The 18,354-nt window shown below is 38.9% G+C and overlaps 1 protein-coding gene across 5 annotated transcripts in view; it reads right to left on the minus strand.

Annotated features, from left to right (window-relative positions):
- The window catches only part of LOC136864269 (dnaJ homolog subfamily C member 5), a 406,165-nt gene that overhangs the window by 85,678 nt on the left and 302,133 nt on the right, over positions 1–18,354 (minus strand). For all 5 annotated transcript variants that reach the window (XM_067141039.2, XM_067141037.2, XM_067141040.2 and 2 more), the window contains one exon: positions 1,074–1,206. In XM_067141039.2, the coding sequence (XP_066997140.1) occupies positions 1,074–1,206 (133 nt within the window). The remainder of the gene's footprint in view (positions 1–1,073; positions 1,207–18,354) is intronic.

Genomic DNA, 18,354 nt, shown 5'->3' on the forward strand with positions numbered 1-18,354 from the left:
CTTTCGGTTCAGATGTCTCAAGGTTTGATTCCCAGCCAGGATGGGGATTTAAATGACGTCTGATTAATGCCTCTAACTCAGGGCCTGGGTGTTTGTGTAAGTCATAACCTTCGAGAGGGTGCGCACGGTCTTAATGACCGTGTATGGCAAAGATGTACAAAGTTTGGAGTGTAAATACCTAAATTTTAAATTGCCTATACATCTGCAAATATTCAGTAGAGTTTATATAAACATACATGTGGGAATGGAGGCACATACTTCCATGTGTGTGGGGCTTTCCCTTTCTCAATCTACAACCCCTAGATTGTACATGTACAATTTACGCAAAATAAATAATAATGGTGATAATGATGACAATGAAGACAGTAAATCTACACTTAGATATGGCTCATGACCAAATAGCCTTGTCCAACCCTTGTGACAACAATGAACCTGGAACTCGCTCTACTTACAACTCACAATTATAAACAAAAATGTCCCTCATTCCCTTTAATAACTTACCTGTGACATTACAATCTCTCTATCTTGTCAACATTGTTCCTTGGGCACTATAATGCGCTTTCATCAGATGTATTTTGCACACATGAACATAACTATTTGCCTTACAGCAGTTTTGTACATTCTGAAAATACGGGTCTGAAAAACCTTGAAGTCTAATATAGCACCGTTTTTCACGAAATCGTTTTGAGCAACTGATTAAAAAAGCTCTGTTTCATAAAATAAACATGTTACACTTTTGTTTCAAATAATTGCTTGGAATTGCTGGATAGATACATCTGCTTTCCAAAATGTTTACCTATTCTTCATGTAGACATGCATTTCATTAACTACAATAATTTTATATTCATATCTTACAACAGGAAATCACTTGACACTAATACTAGCATTGCTTTTTCTCTCTTAACAGAAATCCTCAGCATCAAAAATTAACTGCATTGGTTTCAGTATGTATATCTGTCTTTCAACTCTATAAACACCAAGAACAAGAAACCCATGAAAGAAAATAGAAGTTAGATATTTGTTAAAAATGCATATATGAAAAATCAGAAGAACTTATTTCAGTCTTACAGTACCTGGAGTGTAGGTAACTTTATCAGCTGGATTCAAGGATGTAGCTTCAGTTGCATTGTCTACTGGTGTTAATGGAACAGGTCCAGCTGGTTGAGATGTCACAGGTACTCCGCCTTCGTCATCGCTTATGTCTTCCTGCAACAGTGTAAATGATGAACATTTTTAAATCACTATGTCAATATGAAAAAAAAAAAGTCTCAAGTTTCTATTAAAAATACCACGCCACCCAAATAAAAAAAAAAGCCTAAATCGTAAATCTCCAGATGCTTGAATATGCCACAGCACACAATGATTCAACATTTCAGAAAATAAATCAAGAAAATACACGAGGAATAATGAAAGGAAAGTTAGGAAATTTTTGTAAAGCTCTGGTCATGACAGGCAAGTATAAATAGAGTAGAATTTCAAATAGCTGAAAGTCTTCTAAGTGCATTTAGTGATACTATATATCTCAAAGAAATTCACACAACATACAGAACTTTAAATTAACTAGCTCTCGGAATTATCAATTGATACAATGTGTCGTAACATAATGAAGCCTTTCTGACCAATGATTTCTACATATTCAGAATCTCTTTTGCAGCAAATTACATTGAAAACCAAATATACCATATGAGAACAACAGATAGGAAGGCATGTGTAACAAAGCTGTTTTCATTTAGTACTTCTAATTAGCAACAGATTGTCCTAGCTACTGATCAAACAGTAGAGCACAAAGCAGTCAAGTGTACTTCACATGTGTTAAACACACACCAATCAAGAAGCACGGCAGAATGTCTAATAGAAAGCATTCCGATCCTCCACCCTACAATCATACAAGTTTGAAATATACTGATAACCCCTCGTGACCAATGCAGCCCATTTAGGGTCTTGGTCTGCCAAGACACTTCCTGCCCAGTTACATGACAAACCAATATTAATTAAAATCCTTGGACAAGCCAAATAAGATACAGATTTAATATCCCTACATCACATGGCTGGCTAAAATGTATCAATAGACAGACAAAATAAAGTACACAAACTGAAGTACTATTTTTAGTAGAGGTATAATTGCATAAGATGAGTAAGGGATTTCAGAGTAGATGACAGACTGATAATAAAGATGAGTTTAGTTTGGTAAAACTTACAGGCAGATGGGCTCTCACACCTATACCAATCATAGCAGCCCAGAGTACGCAAGGTAATGAAAGTTCATAAATTTCAGATGACGTCACTGAAGGTCTGTAGAGTTTGAAAGGTCACATAGTAGGGGCTCTGTGAAGATGTATTCATGTTTTATGTCATCATATATGCGACTATAACAAGTTGTTGGCAAACAGTGAGTACCATATGGCATCCACATTTTGGGAAGTGCCTGGCTGACACTAGCACAAGAGGAAAGAAGCAACAATTAAATCTATAATATTTTTGTCAGGCATTTCAAGTCGTGTAGGCACCTTTCTTGCACCACTGTTCATCATTCTGCACGTGCACTAACAGAAACAGAACTTCAGTGCTGCTACTGGCTGTTTGCAGTGGTTCTGTGACCAGGAAAGATACACTAATAACAAAACATTGTGATTAACAATGAACACCATTACTTTCCAACAACAAACAAGCATTCAAGACTTCCAGACAGGAAGCACAGGTGTACAGTCAAAAAGGATGCGCACACTCTTTATGGCAGTATACGCAGAGTTCCAAGTGGGGGTTTACACAAGAACCTTTACAGCAGTGTCAGGGATTGTAAGTATATATATATTACAAGGTTCGGCTACTCATTCCTTTGAGTTCTAGCTCTAGGCTTGAGAACTAAATAAGAAAGAAAGAAAGAAAGAAAGAAAGAAAGAAAGAAAGAAAGAATGTGCCTCTCCATAAATAAAACAATTACAGACACAAAGAAATAAATTGACTGAAGATCTCCCTTGGTACATTAATCCAATCTCCAACTTCTTCCTGTAAATGAAATTTGCTCCAATTTCTCCTCTTGAATTCCAACTTTGTCTTCATAATATGATTTTTCCCACTTTTGAAAACAACCAAGTTTATTCATCTACTAATAAAGTAATTCCACACCATCTCTCCACTAACAGCTCCAAACACACCGCTTATTCGTGCAGCTTTCTCCTTACTCGCATGTGTTTCCAGCCCAAAATTGCAACACATTTCTCTGTTATAATGGCCGGCCCTGCGGAGTAGGGGTAGCGTGCCTGCCTCTTACCCGGAGGCCCCGGGTTCAATCCCCGGCCAGGTCTGGGATTTTTACCTGGATCTGAGGGCTGGTATGAGGTCCACTACTCAGCCTACGTGATTAGATCTGAGGAGCTATTGACGGTGAGATAGCGGCCCTGGTCTAGAAAGCCAAGAATAATGGCCGATGGGACTAATCGTGCTGGCTACACGTCGCCTCCAGGCTGAGCAGCAATCGCTTGGTAGGCCAAGGCCCTTCAAGTCTGTAGTGCCATGGGATTTAGTTTTTATAGTATAACGGGTCTTTCCCACACTGCACTATCTTTAAAGACACATACCTACCTATTTGCACACTGAACAATTGCTTTAAACCCATAGTTTACAAATTTTTCTTTCACTAGAATGAATACTCCCCCTCCTATTAAATTTATCCTGTCTATAATGAACACTGCAATTCCAGGGAAACATTTTCTGCATCCATAATATCAGTTAATTCTCAAGCATGATTCAACTCTTATCAAAATGTCTTGAATATATAAATCTATTAAATTACTTAATTCTATTCCTTTCCTTATAATACTTGTACAATTTAACACTAGGATCTGTAATCCTTACTTAAATTTCAACTTCCTCTACTTTCATCACCTCTCCCTAGCCCATCCCATTTCCATCTTACGGGCCAGTTCTTGCCAAACACTTAACACCATTGTGTGCAGATCTTCCTTTGAGCTAAACCAACAACAGCATTCCGACCGAGTCGTCTTTATTAGAAACCAGACATTCTCAGAAGGGTTCAGGTTAGGTCTATTCGGAGGCTAAGGTATCCCCTCGATCCTTGTCTGCAAAGCAAACCATCACTGAACTGCCTTTGAGCTATGAACTGGGCGATTATCTTGTTGGAAGCTAACAAGCTATCTTGCTTAGGGATAAATTACGTCCAATGCTGGAATCACCCAGAGAAGATTGGCAACGTATTTAGTAGCATACCAGGTGTTGGGTTCACGGTAGACACAGATTTAACCCGCATCCCCTCAGGAAAACGTAACTTGATCACTGCAGACCATCTTCCAGTGTAAAGTTCAAGATTTGCATGGCATATGAGTGGTAATCAATTATTTGTGCCTCGGGAAAATGGACCTACTTAGCAGCGAAGTAATTTAGGAGTCCTGCTTTCCTGATTTGGTTACATACAATCTGCACTGCATCAGGAAAGGAAGACAAACACACACCCCCTTCCGCCCGTTAAAAAGCTGGGAGAAAGGAGTTCTTCTCTAGTAGAAATGCATGGATGGGCTGTAGAATGCCCTGAGCATGTTTCATAAAAAGCTTGACTGAGGCCGAGCAGTAGAAAAAAGAATGCATTCCCTACAACTGGCTTCTGTTGCCATTATAGGAACGACTGTTTTAAAGGGTCTGGGAATCTTTACCCGCAGCACGGGCTCATCCTACGAACATGAGAGCTTCATCCTTCACTGTAGAAAATGCCACCGAGCTCGATAGCTGCAGTCGCTTAAGTGCGCCCAGTATCCAGTAATCGGGAGATAGTGGGTTCGAGCCCCACTGTCGGGAGCCCTGAAGATGGTTTTTCGTGGATTCCCATTTTCACACCAGGCAAATGCCGGGGCTGTACCTTAATTAAGGCCATGGCCGCTTCCTTCCAATTCCTAAGCCTTTCCTATCCCATCATCGCCGTAAGACATATGTGTCAGTGCGACGTAAAGCAAAAAGAAAAAGAAGAAGAAGAAAAAAAAGAAAATGCCAGGATGGTTATGCAATACTGATACTGTGGAACTTTTGAACTAATACCTTGAAGTTGGAAGTGGCTCTCCTGATAGGCTGGTATTTGTGATGTCAGAGGACATAGAAAATTAGTAGTCCTGTTCCAAAAGTGAGTTGTGCAAAGAGAATTCTACAAGGTATTCAAAATGGCAATGGAAAACAAAAAACAGATGAAACCAAATCTGAATGAAAATATTTATAGTTTATGAAACGTTTCAAATAGTTCAGTTTGGACGGAGTTTTCACAAACGATGGATCCTCTGATGAATAAATGTGTTGATTACGTTCAATGTATGCAATGTTCTGGCATATTAACATATAAAAGTAGTTCCACTTCATCTCTCAGAAGATACACTTGTACTAAATCCAGACACAAATCTAGACGTGAAAAGTACATTATATTGAGCATAATATATATTTCTCAGAATGCATATTATTTAGTTTCCTCTATTTTGCAACAATTTAAAGTCCTTAAAAACATACAGTAAAGCCTTGGATTGCAAGCATAATTCAGTCAGTAAACATACTTTTAATCCAAAGCACTCTTATATCAAAGCAAATTTTCCCATAAGAAATAATTGAAACACAGATGATTCATTCCACAACTTAAAAATATATATCGATATAAAATTATTAATACAAAATATAAAGTAAAAAAAATGTACTGTAAAACAAATCAATACCCACTTAACATTATAACACAGAATCTTAACTGGTGAGAGGAAGGCAAGAGACACGAGATAAGAAGGGTTATTATGTAGCACAACTTCCATTTTCATTAGCAAAATCACTTATTTGTTTGCTTACTAATATCTTATTTATATAATGCAATTTTAATGAGCAAGCTGTCCAATGACTGTTGCTTTTCTCTCTTTCTTAAGAATTTCTCAGAAATGTGACATAGCACTGTCGATAAAGATATTGACCGCTCCGACCACTAGCACTTTTCAGGCAATTTTCTACAACTTTTGCACCACTTCCCACATTTTACACATCTTCCTACTCTCATTTGACGTGAGAGATTCCTCTGTCTTTTTATCCTCCTCATCGGATGAGATTCCCCCCGTAACCACCTGGTGTTCCTCGCGATGTTGATCCATCAGTTTGCCGGTGGTCAGCTCCTGGTCATGTTCCTCAACCAGCTTTTGAATGTCGGCCTCACTCACCTCCATTTCCATGTCTTCCCAAAGGACACAAATTCATCGCCAACCGGCAGCTCCTGTTCATCAGCAAACCCATCGAAAGACATGCCCAAGAACGTAATTAGACCTTAGTACTGTACATATATGCTCATATGCTGTCAATGTGAGCGAGGCACGCTAAATGAACATGAACACGGGAGAAGATTACACACAATCCCACAGCAAGGGGGAGAAGGTAGAGGGAAATGATTGATTCAGTTGCGGTTATGTGACAATCAAGAGACAGATAAGTACTGCTCATAGTGCAGAACCATGCTCGTTTATTAAGTTAGAATTCATTTTTCAAACTGTACTTGCCTTGCAAAACACTCGCAGACAAAGTTGCTCGCAATCGAAGGTTCACTGTATATATATAAATTCTCTGGCTTACACATTCACTAGTTTTTATTAGATGTTTGTGTATATAGTTGCAAAGAATATTATGCAATTAACCATTTATAGTCCTACATGTAATTATTTTGCAGAAGTGTAAAATTCTGCTGTTGTAATTTAAAAAAAATGTTATCCATTAAACCAGATTGTCTCTACATTACATGTGTTCCAAATCTTGTTGCATAAAGTGAAGTTCTAACAAGCCCCCTTGACAAATGATCTTTGGGCGGACAGTTCAATAAAGGCCAACATTTGGATGTGCAACTCCCGCCTTTTGCTTGTTTCCCAGAAACGTTCTCTTCTCTAGTTCAAAACATCACTTTTTTTAGGTTTCTGAATGATGCATAAGCTGTAGATTCTCTTCTATCGACAATTCTTCAGAAAGAACTTGACCAGCTATCCTCTCATATCTTCAAACCTTTAATGCTCATCTCCAACTCACAATTTTATTGAGATTCATCATACTTTTACTGCTGACCTGGCAGGTGCTGGATAATGGGAAAAGAGGATAGGTGATCAATAAAAACTTTTAAATTTCCAAATTCTAGACAGTGATGTCCAACCAAATCCACAAAGTATTACAATAAGTTTAGTAAGATAGGGTACCATACATAATGAACTGAGCGCAATTGGAAAAACTGGATAAATTTGAAATCAGCATGACCTAATTACTATAAATCAGGTACTTTCGTGTCAATACGTTGAATTTCTAAAAAAATTGTATAGTTGTGAGTGAAACATTGAAAAAGGAATTAGAAAGCACAGGATAATGCATTGAGTTACATACTGGATTAGAAGATGCCAAGAGAAACACCACAAAATTTGGACACTATAAGAAGTTGAATTTTAAAAATTCATGACATTTTGTCTACTATAAACATTTTCCTTCTTTTCCCTTTCAGGATGTTTACCAGTTTTCCAGAATTAAATTCTTATGCAACTTTGTCTGCATCATGCCTCATAAATGTATTATTTTAAAAATAAATAGAAGTACAAAGAGCAAAAGTTAAATTATAAAGACAGCATAGTAGAGAGGATTTTACGAATATTTGGTAATTAAATTAGTCTTATTTGAGCATAACAGAGTATGAATAACAGCTAGAAGGGCCAAGATATTTCACTATCAAGTCCTTCGATGTCTCTCATAAGAATTCGGAAATTATTGCTTTTGAAGACTGGCTTGCTGGTTTAGTAAAAAAATATAATAGGGATAGTGGTTGGTGTGGCAGCTCTCCCAGTTGATGCTCAAATTTACTGGTATGGTCGGTAATGGAAACCTTTGTTCACTTGCAACAAATATAGCAGATATTTGTAGGTCCAGTCATGATGAAAGAAAAGGATATTTGTTTTATCAGAAACAGAATCAAAGAAGCTTTTTTTTTTTTTTTTTTTTTTTTTTTAAATGTCACACCAGCACAGATAGGTCTTATGGTGACTATGGGATGGGAAAGGTCTAGGGGTGGGAAGGAAGTGGCCGTGGTCTTAAGGTACATCCCCAGCAATTGCCTGGTGTGAACATGGGGAACCACAGAAAACTATCTTCATGGCTGCCGACAGTAGGGTTCAAACTCACTATCTCCTGGATGCAATCAATGAAGCAACATTTTCTTTTGAAGTGAATATGATGAACTAGTTAGCATAGAACTAGTCATGTCAAGAATACTCAGTTGGAAAAGAAGACAGTTACATAATGGACTTAACATACAAACATCATCATTATAGACCATTATGACTTTCAGCGTTCAGTGGATGTGATTTCAGAAGGTAGGTAGGTAAGGGTTATTCTGCCCGAAGGCAGGTCCGAACCTCCGCAGAGGTGTTCCTGAGCCGGAGTTTACGTGCGGTAGGGTGGCCAGTACCTTTCCGCTCCTCCATTCCCTCACCCCCCACCAACAGCGCGTGGCAACCCATCCAACTCCTGACCACGCCCAATGTTGCTTAACTTCGGAGATCTCACGGGATCCGGTGTTTCAACACGGCTACGCCCATTGGCTGATTTCAGAAAGAAAAAAAAAAAAAAAGAAAAAAAGAAAATAACTTTAAAGCTTGTCGGTTACAAGTGATAAATATCATTATTGATCTGTATTGAAGATATTCTATGTAGGATGCTAAATAGTTTATTATATCACCTATTCAATACATTAGAAATTTTAAATTTTAATTTTAGGAATTTATCTTTATTTCCATATGAGACATTTTTCACCCTTCTTTGAAGGCATCATCAGTCTTAGTACTACCTCAAGGCATAAATCAGGTACCTGATTTGTAAGTAAATTGTACATACTAAGATATAATATTGACATTACAGTAGGGATAGTCAAGAGAAAAACAATGTTCTTTGATGATATATATACCAATATATCAGCCGTTGGCTGTAAATTACCAGTTGTGAAGGATAACAGCGTCAAAATGTTAGGGTATGTCCTACAAAAGATGACTTAACATATTAACATGGAGCAGTCTAAGGGAAAGATAAGTGACTTGCACTATCAGGTAAGACCACAGGTTATTTGACAGTGTCCAGCAGCAGTGGTCCGTATGAAGTAATGACGTTGCATTATCAGAAATCTTGCTAACTATTACTAAATTTCATTAAGAAACAATATTCATTGAGAAAACAATGTTCATTAATATATGGAGTTAAAAAGGGGTTATATTAACTTATTTACAGATACAGTAGTCGGCACCAATGCGTAAAACCACAGGGTATTTCAGCAGTGTCCAGCAGTGGTGGTCCGAAGAATCATTGATGCTACTCTATTAGAAAATCTTAGGAAATTATAAAGCTTATATATATATTTACATGGAAGCAGTTTGGGGAGAAAGGGTACAAAGTATCTGGCACCAATGTTCATAACAATAATTACTGCCATTGGTTGATGATCACAGTTTGACAGGGCAACTACACAGTAATATTGATGTTATTCTATTGAACAGTTGGGAAATTACAAGCTTATAATACATATGTTCCATGGCTAATGTGTTAAATGAGGTTAGCTCCGTAAACCATGTGATTCATCACTACAAAACCGTTTGGTGTACAAAGTTGTAATTTTACGGTCTTTTATGTCCTAGGTGTAAAATACCATATACTTCAAAATATTTCTCCAGATGGTAGTTGACTCTCAAAAACATGATAGGCCAATCCATTCTTCTGTAACCGTTTCAGGCACGAACAAAACTTATTTTTTTTAATGAAGGGTGGTCTATATCCTAGATGTTAATAAATATTTCAAAAAATTCAACCCTTGAAAAAGTATTCATTCCTCCATTACTGTTCGACGTACAAAATAAAAATTTCACAGGCTGGTCGCTTTTATGTCCTAGATGTTAAATAAGATATGGTTTAAAACATTCAAATAATTCCACACGGGGTTCAAGTGAGTGGTAGATTATCCCCCAAAACCGTTTGATGTACGAACTGAGGACGTATTTTACAGGCTCAGCTGACAGTGGACTTTCCAAAATGTAAAATTTTGAATAATAACTTTCATTTCAAAGCCGTGGCGAAGCATAGTTTTTTTGCTAGTATTGTACGTATTCAAAGAAGAGTACAAAAAGTATACCTTATAATGTAATGAAACATATCGTCATATGTGCCAGGTAAATTATGAGTAACACTGTGAGTTTATTTAATTCAACGCGTCATTGCATGTAGATGGACAAAGGCCGGTAGGACGCAGGGGTGCGCTTTCATTAGGATGAAGCCTGTACCAAGTCTGTATATACGTTTGTTTTTCAAGTTTGAACCAAACTGTTGTGGTGTTGTAGGCGAGGATGCTATGTAGGCCAGTTCAAATCTTCAACCAACTGCTAGCTGGGGTGGGGGAGATTCAAACGTCGGGAGCTGCCAAACAGCGATGGCAGGATAACCAACCACAATCACCTAGGAGTAAATTCTTTGGAAGAATGAGAATAAGTATCCATCACTGAGCCGCATTCCACAGTTTTATCCTTTGGAGAAGGCGAGACCAGAATTATCAACTACCTGTCGAGTATAATAGTGATTAATTATGTCCATTGGATGTGTATTGAGTTTAAACTATGGCCCGATTTGAATTTGTTTGGTCGTTAGACCGGAAGCTTTATTATCGCTCGGAGAGCCCTGTGTGTAACGGTAGACTGCGAGGCTGTAAAAGGACCTGAGGTGAGGGAGTCTCGGTCATTCCTTGTGCTTTTTCGACCGTGTTGGATCAACCTGTGACAGTCGCGTAGCGGTTTCTCCGTTGAGATCCTTTAAAATTTAGCCGCTTGCCAGAAGTGATCTAAGTCCTCATAAGTGAATATCGGCCACACAGTGTATGTGCTTAGTAATCGAAATATGTGGCTTTGAAACTGTGAATAGCGTATTAGATAGTTTCGGCTATCAAACTCGCATATTTGTATCGACGCCAGGGTGCGGGCTGGTGATAAACGGTATAAGTTGCTAATCTTTGACTGCGAGTGATCCACTCTATATTTGCAAGTAATCTCACGCATGTACTTTACTTTATTAGCAATAAACATTTCGGGTCGCATGTGCAGTTTGTGGGTGTGTCGAGTGAGTTTCGTTTTTAATTTTGCCGCTGTGAAAGACAAATATCTGCCCGGGCTTTGTGCCCTTAATTTAATGGTGCATAATTTTAACTATAAATTTTTGCGCAGTTTGTAGCAAACTGCAGCCTATCATTAAGGGTGGAATCTATGTGCATGAGCACTAAGAAGCGGTGAAAAAGACTAGTTCCAGTACGACCACATCGCAGGAGATTCCAGCACCTTCAGGAGAATCATGGCCGTCTTTGGAGTCCACAGAATGATGCTTCAAATCCAGGAGACCGCTCCTATGTCAGGCTAAGGCCTGAATGACAATAGCAGCATTGTGAGCGTCATTGGTGGTACCTATCAAAGGGTAGGAAGGGTCCACCTATTCAATACACTTAGTTTGTATATTGTCTTATAAAACGGGGACTAGTTTCGACCCCATATATATTGGGTCATCTTCAGCCATGCTTCAATTGGAAGACATAAGAATAAATATAACCAATAATGATATGAACACTGATATGACACAATTTATAGTCTTAATTGAAACCATTGATGAAGTCTGAATAACATATCTACATTTTAAACTAAATAACACATCAAAAATGTTGTGGTTGATGGCAAACTATTTTGTAGTTTCTACAGCAGCTTTTGTTTTTGAGTTGATCTGGGAGTTGGTATCCTTTTCTGTGTGGACGAGCAACTTGACTGATATTTATGTTTGTTCAATAGTATTCGTACTTTGAATAGGCTTTTCCTTATTATCAATGTAGTGATCTATTTTTTAATTTATTTGGAGGTGAATGTCCCTATGTTGTTCGTAAATTACATGCACTTGGTATGGATAGCAACACCAGACTGTCGTCAAAGCTAAATTTTCTAATGTCCAGTAGCATGCTGTAGCTATCAAAGATACACTAGGCAGATTAGATTTTTCATGTAAATATTTTTATTTTGAATGTCAGCCAGGGAGACTTTTGTTTGCTTAAATTTTCATTAACATAAATGTGTTTAGAGCTAAGTGCATGATATAGCTTGGGACGTTTGCGTTTGAGTTAGCTGGATGGGTTTAAAGGGATGAGATAGCATAGATACAGGTGCGTTGTAGTTTTGTTTTATATTTGTGTTTTTGTCTATCAGTTGTGTGTTCCACGTTATTTTATGGTAGAGAATTAACGACTAGTCCGCACACAGTCATGAGGCCATTTGCCTCTAATGTCGTGTGGGTAAGAGCTTATTTTTACAGAATTAGTAAAAGAGGTTTTTCTTTTGTTTTATTATCTGTGCATGCAGCATGCTTTTCAGAAGCCCCAATGTGATGGGCAGCAGAGTTGTGATCAACGTTGATTGAAATAAAATCTTTTAATATGCAGGGAAAGCAGATTTTTGGGAACATTTAGGGTCCAACCTACGGTATATGTGGTATGAGGCTAAAGGTGCCTATGTATCGATAAATGAAGGGCCTAATCTATGAGAGATAACCTAGGGCATTTAACTGAGTGGTCAGTGGCGCCTTTTGGAGTTGATTATGTTAAGGGTAGAACCCTAGATACGATGAGTCAGAGGAAAGTGGAGCCCGTGAAGCCAAATATGTTTGTGATAGGCATGAAGCCTTATATATTTGCCGGGAGCTAATCAGTATGTGCGAATTAGCCAGTTCTTATTGATGCCACGTGAAAGCGAGATCTGGGCTTTATAATTCAGAATGAGTTTCATCTCTAGTATACAGTGACTAGTGCCTGCCAGGCCTAAGTTTTGTTTGTGCTAGCCAACGTGAGATAAAGAGAGGACCAGCTGAGGTCTGGTCGCCCTGTCAAGGACCATGTTACAGGCAAGACCACTGAGTTGCCAGAATCTTGCAGCCCCTTGCCTGCCAGTTTGGTGGTTTTTGTCTGTTACAGTTGTGTGTATGAAACCTGTCCACGAAGAAAGTGATAGTGGAAGACGGAAGTATTTGTGCTTGGCTCAGCGCAACAGGACAACGCCCACCTATCAGATTTCTTATCACGATAGATCTACCAAGCAGTGCATACTTTTGTCATTATTTACAGTTATCTGGTGTGTGTGATTTTATATTTCTGTTTTGTCTGTTGTTTTATGTCATGCGTGGAAGTGTTGTAGATATAACCAACGTTGATTAATATTCTTTATTCTTTAGATCGTAAGCTAAATTTCTGGTCGACGGTCTCTTGAACCGGTCCAATTTGCATATGGCTCGGGGCCATATTTAGAATCTGTGCTTTTGGATTGGGGTGTAATAGGATGCCTGAACAAGACATGTTTGTGTTTTCATATCTGAATTAGTTTGTTTCGGAGTGTGTATATATCATGTTACTTTGCCCATTAGTGTATTATTTGATAATACGGCATCACTGAGACAGTTTTTATATTGTAGCCCTCAGGCAAGGGCTTAGAAAACTTATCAACGGCGACAAACCACTCAAATGTAACATCATCCCAGTAATAAGTTTTCTTTGTTTTCCCCGAAATTACATTTGATTGATCATCGGGCGATACCTGAGCTTTATGTAATTGGTTTGTTACTATTTTAATGTATCGTCGCTTGTGCACGCGGAACATATTTTTGTTTCGATCCTTTAGAGATAGTCAGTTCAATTCTCATTTTATCTAGTTTGAGTTTAGTGTGATTAATATTTATGTTTTTAGATGAATAAATCCATCTTTGCCCTTATATTTGCGTTCTTATTCACTAAATAATGAAATCGTAACTCCTGTCCATATACTTTTTCAGTATAAGTTATCGAGTTTTTTTTCTTGTAGCCTATTTTTACCGAACTGCACCACGCACATCTTACTGCTGAGTTTAGCCCCATATTCGGACAAGATACAGTTCATTAGATGGTGCCCAACGTGGGGCAGTTTAGAATAAGCTTTGAGTAGGTATATTTGGTTTGAAGGCTGGGGATGATCAAAGTGGTACCCAGAGGTCAGGCATGTGCAGCGGTTCGTTGGAAATATGTCAGGCATTTAAAATGTTAAAGTAAGGAGTAGGTAACCTCAAACTGGATGCATTAAAGATGATGGAGTATGATATTCTTGTTCGATACTCAGACACGGTCATAAAATCTGGCAGCCAAACGTTTTAGACAAACTGTGTCGGAAGTCCATATATTTGATGATACATATGTTGGTATAAGAATATAATAATAATATTATTTGCTTTAAGTCCCACTAACTACTCTTTTACGGTTTTCGGAGATGCCGAGATGCCGGAACTTTGTCCCGCAGGAGTTCTTTTACGTGCCAGTAAATCTACCGACACGAGGCTGACGTATTTGAGCACCTTCAAATACCACCGGACTGAGCCAGAATCGAACCTGCCAAGTTGGGGTCAGAAGGCCAGTGCCTCAACCGTCTGAGCCACTCAGCCCGGCGGTATACGAATATAAATGGGCGAGATTTTTATTAAAATCTAATATGAAGGAGTAAGCAGTAATTCCTTAATATATAAGATCACATCAGGTTTAAATCGGCAGTTAAGTGATGTTATTTTGAATAGTAATCTAGGAAGTGAATAAGAACCATGTAACCAATAACTAAGGCATGTCAAAATAATTGACTCAGCTGGAGTCCGAGAACAATAAAATGTTTTCTCATAGATGAGGTAAAGACAGACGATTATATACCCTTCAGGTATAGATTGCCTGTGACATAGCCTAAGATTCTGTTTTGTATAACAAAATTCACATAGCCAGTTACTTAGTTTTGTCTGATTAGAGTAAGCTAGGGACACGAGGCGACCTCATTCTCGTGTGAAGTCAGGTAACGATAGTTGCATTAAGATCGAAGATTTGGGGCATATAAACCACTGTTTTAAGAATACATTAGCCTCAAGTTGGAGATATTTTGCAAATATGGTTATGTGCTGTTGTCCAACACTTAGATTTGAGCCCAAAATTACACAGCCTATATTTTAACAATATCCTTGGGGCTACAAATGAGAAGAATTTATTCCAAATTATTGTTAAATTCGGTTTTATTGATTATTATTGTGAATTCTAAAAACATAGATGGATTTCGATAGACAGTTTCTGATTGGCAAATTGTGGAGCCATATTGCTTGCATTTTATTTAACGTAAATGACAGAAACTAGAAATTAAAGTAATTATGATACAGGGAATACTTGGATGTTACATTTAAACCATTAGCGACGGGAGCAGACCGCAACGTCAATTTATATATGAATTATTATGGCAGTTATGTTGGCCGACTTATTGGCGCACATGAACTTGGAAACGGAAAAGGCAGAGAAACGGGAACAGAAAGCCGAGAAACGTCAGTTGGAGCACATGGGTGAACTTTTGAATGGGATGGACTTAATGGCGACAGAGGCGGAAAAATGGGAACAGAACTGAATGAATGAAATTAAGGCTGAAATAAGTAAGATCACGGAGAAAACAGACACATTAGGGAATAAAATAGACAATGTACAGAAATGTTGTAAAGAGGGCATGAACAGGTTGGAGAAAAAATTAGATGAGGTCGAAAGTAAGACACAGGAACAGGTAGAGAAAATAAGAAACTCTGTTGAAGAATTATCAAGCAAAATGGCGGATAATAAGCGAGGACCAAGAAGCATCTAGATGAGGTCACCGTTAGCTTGGACGAGGCTCGAACTAAGATCGGATTGAACCGGAGTTAAGCAAAGATACTGAAACTAGATTCGAGAATATGGCAGTCGAGATCAGTAAGCAAGTCGCTGAGGCACAGAAACAGACTGAAGAGAAAATGGAAAATGCAATGAGGAGAAACCAATGGGAAACCGAGGCCGAGGTGAAAAGAATGGAAGAGAAATTACGTCAGAAGATCATGGATGAAGTAACTACCAGAGTACATGAAATTAAAAAGATGATATTGGCAGACCACGAGATGATTAGGGCAAATAATCAAGAAATAGGTGCTAGCATCGAGGCTTGGGCTGAGGTGAGCCACAAAAATCAGACTAAATTAGTTTCCGTAGAGAAAGAGCTGAAGCACATGCAGGACAAGCAAGAATTGCTGGACCTGAGGACAGACAAGGAACTTTCTAAAATAAAAGGCACAATACAACATCAGAGCCTGGAGAGAGATCCTAGTCAAGCCGGTAAACCCGCTATGCTAAGCGATTTATTGCACTTGCCGCGTTCTGAAGAGAGAACCTCACCTCCGAACGTACCTGGGGGAATGCCAGTGTATAACATTCTGTGCACAAATGAGGATAAACCGCGTAAGTTAAGTGGGACGGATGACAGGACCCCACGAGCTTTTCTCAGGGAGATGGAAGATTACATGTCAGACTGTAGGATCCCACCAGAGAGAAGACTGCGGACGGTCGAAAAATTCTTAAGTGACTCTGCCCTAAAGTGGATGATGAGGTTTCACTATACATTCACTACCTACAAAGAATTTAAGGTAGCATTTCTTTCCATGTCTTGGGACGTTGCTGTTCAGCAGGAGCTACACATGGTACTGTATTCGAGGAAGTATCCAGCTACACTCCCAACCAAATTTCTGTACTACTTAGTTTCGTAAATTATAAAATTTAGAGACCTGGACGTACCTCCGTCAGAGAGCGAGATGATTGCGGCCATCTCAAGACAGCTACCAATTGAGGTGCAACGGACACTTATCGCTGCAACTGCAGCAAAGGCTGAGATGACATTAAGGCAATTGGATCAAATGTCTAACCAGGGACATCCCAGGATTAGGCATGCTGAGGCGATCCACACTATCAATTTAAGTGAAGATAATGATATACCGCCCAAGATGAGGAAAGGTAGCGATAGACAGAGCCCTGGGACTCAGACAGTATCACTTGAGGCACGGATTGAAGAGAGGGAACTGCGGAGAGCAAAATGGCAGCCGAATAACAGGTTGGACGAAAGAAGAGACGGCAGATTCAACAAGAATAGGGGCAAGCCAAGAGGGAAAAACTACCCTACCAGAAACAATGAAAGAACGTATAAATATAAGTACGGTAACTTCGCGGGACAGAGGCGTCCATAATATCGTTGCGATGAAAGGGACGGCCGTAATCCAAGAAATGACAGAAATTTCCGCTCTGATTTCCATCAAATGAATGTAGACTCTCATGGATATATAGAAGAATTACGAGACAAATAGCGAGGTGAAGATAGGTGGACGGAAGTTATCCAAGGAACGCTTGCTGGAAGAGAATCAGCGCTTGCAGATAGGGAAGAAATCGAGAAGAATGAACCACAGTGTTAAGAGATACCAGTTGGAAAAGAAATACGTTGCACGTTTTTATTTTTTTATTTTTATGGGGTGGCAGGAGAATGAAACATATCGTCATATGCTCCAGGTAAATTATGATTAACATTGTGATTTTATTTAATTCAACGCATCATTGCATGTAGATGGACAAAGGCCAGTAAGACGCAGGGGTGCGCTTCCGTTATGATGAAGTCGGTACCAAGTCTGTATATACGTTTGTTTTTCAAGTTTGAACCAAACCGTTGTGGCGTTGTAGGCGAGGATGCTTTGTCCGCCAGTTCAAATCTTCAGCCAACTGTTAGCTGGAGTGGGGGAGATACAAACGTCGGGAGCTGCCAAACAGCGATTGCAGGATAACCAACCTCAACCACCTAGAAGTAAATTCTTTGGCAGAATGAGAATAAGTATCCATCACTGAGCCGCATTCCACAGTTTTATCCATTGGAGAAGGCGAGACCTGAATTATCACCTATCTGTCGAACATAATAGTGATTAATTATGTCCATTGGATGTGCATTAAGTTCAAACTATGGCCCGTTTTGGATTTTTGTTTGGTCGTTAAACCGGAAGCTTTATTGTAGCTCGGAGAGCCCCGTGCGTAACGGTAGACTGTGAGGCTGTAAAAGGACCTGAGGTGGGGGAGTCTTGGTCATTCCTTGTGCTGTTTTTTGACCATGTTGGATCAACCTGTGACAGTCGCGTAGCGGTTTGTCCGCTGAGGAACTTTGAAATTTAGCTGCTTGCCAGAAGCGATCTAAGTCCTCATAAGTGAATATCAGCCGCACAGCGTATGTGCTTAGTGGCTTTGAAACTGTGAATAGCGTATTAGATAGTTTTGGCTATCAAACTCGTGTATTTGTATTGACGCCAGAGTGCGGGCTGGTGATAAACGGTATAACTTTCTAACCTTTGACTGAGTGATCCACTCTATATTTGCAAGTAATCTCACGCATGTATATTACTTTATTAGCAATAAACATTTTGGGTCACGTGTGCAGTTTGTGG

This window comes from Anabrus simplex, chromosome 2 (assembly GCF_040414725.1).
Source record: "Anabrus simplex isolate iqAnaSimp1 chromosome 2, ASM4041472v1, whole genome shotgun sequence".
NCBI lineage: Eukaryota > Metazoa > Arthropoda > Insecta > Orthoptera > Tettigoniidae > Anabrus > Anabrus simplex.